The sequence below is a fragment of the Erithacus rubecula genome (assembly GCF_903797595.1).
Source record: "Erithacus rubecula genome assembly, chromosome: 1".
Classification (NCBI taxonomy): domain Eukaryota; kingdom Metazoa; phylum Chordata; class Aves; order Passeriformes; family Muscicapidae; genus Erithacus; species Erithacus rubecula.
Genome location: NC_136658.1, coordinates 77,068,587 through 77,075,421, shown reverse-complemented (window position 1 = coordinate 77,075,421; position 6,835 = coordinate 77,068,587). Strand labels below are relative to the sequence as shown.

The 6,835-nt window shown below is 50.8% G+C and overlaps 1 protein-coding gene across 1 annotated transcript; it reads right to left on the bottom strand.

The window, feature by feature from the left end:
- Positions 1–3,134: 3,134 nt before the first annotated feature.
- Positions 3,135–5,446, bottom strand: AMER2 (APC membrane recruitment protein 2). Its single transcript, XM_079320790.1, has 2 exons — positions 4,547–5,446; positions 3,135–4,372 (listed from the first exon to the last, which is right to left on the bottom strand). The coding sequence occupies exons 1-2, from the start codon at positions 5,337–5,339 to the stop codon at positions 3,495–3,497; spliced, it is 1,671 nt and encodes a 556-aa protein (XP_079176916.1). The 5' UTR covers positions 5,340–5,446; the 3' UTR covers positions 3,135–3,494.
- Positions 5,447–6,835: the final 1,389 nt, after the last annotated feature.

Below are 6,835 nucleotides of genomic sequence, written 5' to 3'. Positions count from 1 at the left end.
TTGGGACTCAGAACACCATTTCTACCTCAATACCTACCAAAGCCAAGGAAAATATATGCTTGAACAGGGTAACATAAATAAGAATGCAGGCTACCATAAAATGCCTCAGGACTATTGCCTCTTTATGTCTCAGCCTTCAAAACCAGCAACCTATTAACTGTTCGTTCTTAGGCATCTCACAGTATTTTACAAGGATCTTTCAGGAATTATATATAGGTCTAAAGAAAGCCTTTGAACCTCCTTTCAATGATTGTTTTAGGCATTGTGTGGAATTATACAAATATATTTTGTATGAAAATTGAAAGCCCTAGTAAATATTAGATCTTCTATTACCTTTCAAAATAAAAAACATAGACAGCTTAAAGACAAAAGTGAATTTTAGAAGTACAAAGTTAATTTGAACATTAAATTGTATCTTTACTCTCACACAACCATTACCCTGAATCAACGTCAGCATTTTGCAGCGATTCAAAATACTGACGCCCCTACTACCAGCTACTTTCCCATTTTCCTTTTAAGGATATGATTGTCCTTAAAATATGTACATAGCAATCAGCCAAACAAACAGCCAAGAGATTTGCAGGAAGGACTCTCAGTGGGATGTGACAGAGAGCTGAGGGAGTGGCTGCAGAGCACCTGGCTGGGCACGGTGCCCCCAGCCACGCTCCAGCAGCCCAGGGCTCCTCTCTCCAGGGCTAGCACCGAGGAGGAGGCTGCCTGCCACCATGCAGAGGATGGAGGGGAAACAAAGGCAGAAAACAAAGGAGAGAGAGAAGAGTGAAGGGAAGCCAAAGCATTTTAATGACGATTCGTGTTAGTGGTTACGTGAGAGGGGGTTAGTCTAGTGTCACACTTATTGGTTTCTCAATACAGACATGCCACAATGCAAACAAAACACCTATGATGAATAGTTTGACACACACAAGTCCTGTAGAGACGGCAGCTGGTATCTCCTACTGCCTGCACTCACTGCTTCCAGTTTTTATGGCACTATCGCCACATCCTCCCTCCCTCTCAACTTCCAGTGCCCTATAGAATCTCTCAGCACAATTTGTTCTTATAACAAAATGGGGAATTATGATTTTTTGCAGTTGTCATGCAAGGAAAGGTGCACCCCATACAGTCAAACAAAAACAAAAGAAGAGGAAAAGGAATGTTTAGGGCTGAGGAGCAGGATAATATTCTGTGCTCTGTACATACAACCTTTTGAGGGTGTTTCTGCTTTGACTTTCTAAAACGCACAAGTGGAGTCAGACCAAATGCAAATCCCTTTCTCAGGCAAAGGGAGCCATGGTGTTTGGAGGCAGACCTGGAGCACAGCCCCCAGGCTGTGTGTGGGAGGGCTCACACGAGTGTGAGTGTGTGCAGGGAGCCCTTGGCTGGCGCAGGGGCCCTGCCAGGAGCTGCGTGCTCGCTGCACATGCATACGTACAACACGGTGTGAGTGGGCACACAGGGAAACACACATGTACATGGCAGGAAGAAAACATAAAATAATCCTCTTTGAAGTGTATTAAGGTTCTTAAACCATGAAAACAGGGGCTGGTCAGGGAAACTAACATTTTCACTGGGATGCTGCAACTCGGTATTAAATTCTGCAGCAATTACAAAACTGGATGTCAATTTGACCTTCATGACTTTAAAGGTCATTTCCCCAATGAACCACGAATCATGCATATACATATATACAATTCTTATTATGGTATTTCCTGGCTTTTTATGGTTTGCCTACAACCTTAATATCCTTCAAATGTATATTCTGTATATTTATTTTCCTTTTGTTTTTTCTTTTGATTTAAGAGGCAATAAAACCAACTGCTATGTAAGATCAGACCCATTAGTTTCAGTGATGTGAATTTAGGATTCTCTGCATAATATAGACATGTATATTTTTAAAATGTAAATTATTTTTTAGATACACTGGAGCATATATTTTATATTAACTGTGGTCTGATGATTAAATACTTATATCAAAATATTTTGTAAATACATAACATTTACCTTTAGACTTCAGTGATTTTTAGAGCTTTTTCAGTGTATCATAAAAATATGTCCTCAGGCACATTAAAACCCTATTATATTTCTTTGAAATGCTGCCAATGCCCATGTACAGTAGCCACTATTCAAAAATGTCATGGCCATTAATACATTTCTCCTAAGATCCAAGCTCATCAGACCATTTTATGTACCACTAGCTTACCATATTTTTATCTCTCTTAAAGTAAAATTATTCTGACATTATTGAGAATTAAAATAAAAAGCAACAGAACCCAAACTTTCTTTAAATAGTCAAAAACTAATTTTATATATTTTAAAAAATAATACTTAAAAAACATGTTTCTTTGCTGGGTTCCTTCTCGGTAAGGTTTAAACCCAGAGCAAATTTGTCTAAACCCCTGAAAATAGAGGTTTGCAGTGGCAGTGCTGTCAGAACATCAGCTCTGAGCCATGGAATGTGCCACTGGAATAAAATCAGCACTTCAGACTTACTCATCTGGGGATGCATGAGCCCATACAAACCAGAGTTTTTCTCTAATTTAAGGTACTTACACAAAGTTCTATCCTTTTAGAACTGTAAAATTATCTACCTATAAAAACTAACTCTTGCTTAAACTCTAGATAATAAGGACAGGTGATTTTATTTTTTTATAAAAAATCTGCTAAAACACATATATATATTTACACATGGCGAGCAAGTTATTGTATAAATGTGGACAGTGTGTATATATTGGCATTTAGTAAAATGTTTCCCTGAACCTGATTGTATGCATTATCGGACAAGTATTGATGTAAACATCTGAACCTACGTCAGGTGTCTCTGTTACCCATTTACATTAGACCAGATCAAAACCAACCAGACAGACAGACAAACGAAAATATGTTTTCCTGTTAGACGAGTCCACCTAACTCCTTAGTTTTATCTCCTGCACACAAGTCAATCAAGTCTGCTGCTGAGCAGTGTTCTCGTTCCTACAGCAGGTAAAATACCTGTTAGGTGGGTTGTTTTCTGCTTGGCATTTTTTCCAACATCTTGCAGAGCAAACAGCATTTCCAGAGCCACCCAGGCACCCAGCCTCTACTCCTCCCCAAGAAAGGATTACAAGACAAGTGTGTTGAAAAACCTCTCATGTTGCTCCTTTTGTAACTCTGTTCCCTTGAAGAACTCATGACACTGCTTCAGACAGGAAAGATGGTCATAATCCAAGTCCTGCTTCCAGAAAGGCATGTAAAAACGAACCTCCCCAGTGTTCAGTGTTGCAGAAAAAAGATACAAATGTAAAAAAAAAAGGTGCCCAAAAAGAAGTTGACTTTTTCTATTCAGTCGTACAGTCTAGTAAGAAGAGACTCAGAAGTGCAGGCCCACGGAGTACAGTGAAGGAAGCCTTTTAGGTGACTTTCTTCAGGTGATGCAGAACAAAGTCATTATCTGTGGTCTCCTATGCAGACTTTCCCACATGGACTTCACCCTGTCTTTGTCTCCAGCTCTTACCCAACTACTTTTTGGCACTGTCCTGGTGCGTGGCAGTTTTCACCGTTGTCCCTGCTACGCCCCTGTTACTGACCCGGCGTACCAGGACTTTGGAGACGGGGATTTTTGTTCTGTGCATCTCACTTTTGGCCAGGTGATGGTGTGCGACGTGGTGGCTGTTACTGGCATCTGCTCCATGGCTGGCGGGATGCGAGGAAAGGTGTTTAATGCTGATGGGAATCTTGGAGTCCTTCGCTGTGCTTGAGGGTGTTTTCAGTGAGCTCACAGTTGTTATTGGAGACACGGGCTTGGAGCGTGGCACACTGGGGACTTCCTCGTTTGTGGGCCCCGCTGGTGGGTTCTCCTCCGGCTCAGCATAAAGGTCATAGAGAGCATCCCCACTGTAGCTATCCCTGGGAAGGGTTTCCTTCTGGATGCTTGTGGAACTATCTTCCTCGGGTCCAGGGGTGGTGGAATCCCAGTAGCCCTCATCGCTGTTTGGGACGCCCTCGTGCTGCTCCTTTTCCCTGCTCTTCTGCTCCTCTTTGTGGTTCAGGTGGATGGCAATCTGGTGGAGGCCACCACGTTTCACCACCACCTTATTCTGGGCCCCCTCCGTACCTAGGGTTTCCTTCAACCCCTCGGGCTTCTTTGTCCCTCCTGCGCTTCCTCCCTCTTGCGTCGGAGTCTCGCCCGTCTGTGACAGCATATCCCAGAACTCCTGCAGGCTGGTGTCATCCACCTGCTCGGGGCTGGCCATCTCCTCCCCTCCTCCCTGGTAGGCCACCATGGTGGGGTGCTTCTTGGTGGCACCCAGCTTGCTGGGCCCGGGGGTGCTCTTCTCGCAGGCGCCACTCCCGCCGCCCACATCCTCCTCATGGTCCGCAATAATATCTCCGCAGCCTGTAAGAGAGTCAAAGCTTTTCAGTGAAGTCACGTCAGCAAACATCAAACAAATACGATCAATCGATTGCTCTGAGGGTGGATCAACAGAGGAAGGGTCAGGGGCGGCTGCCGTCTCTTGACCGCTATCACAGTGAGGTTCAACAGGGGGGATAGTCGTTATTGGAATGTCACCTGTTATCGCCGCATCCTTCGTAGTCCCAACCTCTCCGGCGGCCGGCTCCGGTGGCTCTCGGCCGAGCTCCTCGGGTGGCCGCACGGCGGCGGGCGGCTCCTCCCGGCCCGGGGGGCTGCTGGCCCGCGGCTCCGCGCCGCCCGCTCCGGGCTCCTCGGCCGCGCCGGGCGCCTCGCCGCGCTTCTCCCGCGCCGCCTCCGGCCCGCCGTCCGCCGCGCCGCTCGGGCTCTCACACAAAGGTTTCGGCGCCTCCTCCTTGATGCACTCCAGGCTGGCGGTCAGGGACCCCGGCATGATAAGGCCGGACGGGATGTCCGAGGTTTCCCCCCTCTCCTCCTTGCCGTTTTTGTCCTTTTTGTGCCACCGCATGCTGCTGAAGATCCCCTTCAGCCCCCTCTTTTGTCTGCCGCCGGCCCGCGGCTCCGCGCCCTCCGCCTGCCTGCCGTTCTTCCTCAGCAGCGAGAAGAAGCTGTGCGACTTGCCCACCGCGCTGCCGGCGGGGCTGCCGGCCGGCCGCTCCTGCGCCTCGCGGCTCTGCGGCTCGCCGCCGCCCGCTTCCTCCTTCTTGCTGCTCTCCAGCACGGCGTCGGCCAAGCCGTCGTGCGTCCGGCTCCGCACCATCCCCGGCTTGCCGGCGCCCTTCCCCTCCCCGCCTCTGCTCCGCACCCCGAAGATGCTCGGCATGGTCGCCCCGGCCTTCCTCCTCCTGAATAGCTTGAAGGCGGTTTTGTTAATCCTCCCCGACGGCTGCTCGGCGGCCGGGGGCTCGGCACAGTCGCAGTGCGAGTCCATCTCTGCCTCTGCCGCTGCTGCCGCGGCCGCCGCGGCTTTCCGTGCGCGGCGGAGCGCGGTGCGATCCCTCAGTGACAGCCCCGCCGCCGCCCGCCCGTCTCCATGGCGACCCGGCGGAGCAGGGAAGGAGGGGATAAGCCGCTTTCCCCCGCCGCCGCCGCCGCCGCCCGTGCCGAGCCGCCCCGCGCCGCCGCAGCGCCGCCCTTACATAACGCGGCCCCTGCCCGCCGCCCCGCGCCCACGCACGGCCGGGCTCCCGGCTGCGGGCAGCGCTCGGCTTTTATTCACCAGAGCCTTTCGCATCGCCGCTGTGCCCGCCGGCACCCGGTCGCAGCGCGCTCTGGATCGCGGGCATCGCGTGGTCGAAGCCGTGGGCTGGGGGATGCGGCGAAGCGCTCGCAGCGCCCACAGAAAGCGGGGACGGGGCGCTGGGGGTGGTGGCAGACTGCAGGTGCCAGTGAGCCACACGGCAGGGACAGACGGGTGGGAAAATGGGACACACGGACCGAACCCGGTACGTAAACACTCCTGGGGGCAGAGGAAACGATGCTAAATTATCTCCCCTCTCCTTGCGGGAGAATTCCCATCTCCCACCTCACCAGGACCACTCGCACCATCCTCGTGTCCCGCTTTCTCTGCAGTGCCCGGGGCCACAGGTGCCCATTGCCGACGACCAGAGGGGAGCGGTGGGACGAGCTGGGGCACAGCCCAGCCTTCTGCCCACTCGCCTCCCTTAACATGGAGGAGCACAGGTGGCAGCCCCCCCACAAACCTTTTCCTTGCCCCTGCATCCGCTGCGCACAAACGACACCCAAACCATGTCCGTCGAATTGCCACCGGGGATGGTGGCCAGCCGTCCAGTCACATCGGGGTGGCTGGTGTCACCCTGACCATGAAACTCCTAACTGGCTGCAAATCTATCCCAGGTGAGGATAGATAGAACAGAATAAAAGAGAGCAGAGCAGAGCAGTTGGGAGGAACCTACAGTGATCACACAGCCCAAGTGCCTGACCTGACAGCTTAAAGCATTATTAGGGTTTTTGTCCAAATGCCTCTTAAACACTGCCCACTGATAGTGGGCATCAACCTCTTTAGAAAGCCTGTTTGAGTGTTTACCATCCTCTCAGTAAAGAAATGCTTCCTAATGTCCAGTCTGAACCTCCCCTGGTGCAGCTTTGAATCATTCCCATGAATCCTGTCACTGGATACCAGGGAAAAGAGCCCAACATCTCTCTATCCACTTCCCCTTCTCAGGATGCTGTGGAGAATGGAGAGGTCTTCTCTCAGTCTCATGACTAGATGACCCTAGCCAAAATAACTGGCCCTGGGTTCCAGACTCACTAAACTCTCAGCTGGGTGATTTCAGACTGGGGCAGTGCTCTGCCCCACTGCTGCAGAGCAGACCTGCTTTCACCCAGAGCTGCAATAGTGCCTGTGTCCTGACAGCCCAGCTGTGACATACTAGTCTGGGCTCCCCAAAACAGAAGCATTTGTCT

What these genes read in the sequence shown, in the direction of transcription:
- AMER2 (XM_079320790.1), bottom strand. Translation starts at nt 5,339, where the DNA reads ATGGACTCGCACTGCGACTGTGCCGAGCCCCCGGCCGCCGAGCAGCCG. An exon ending in GAAGGATGCGGCGATAACAG is followed by an intron (nt 4,373 to 4,546) that starts GTGACATTCCAA and finishes ACTCTCTTACAG; the next exon opens with GCTGCGGAGATATTATTGCG.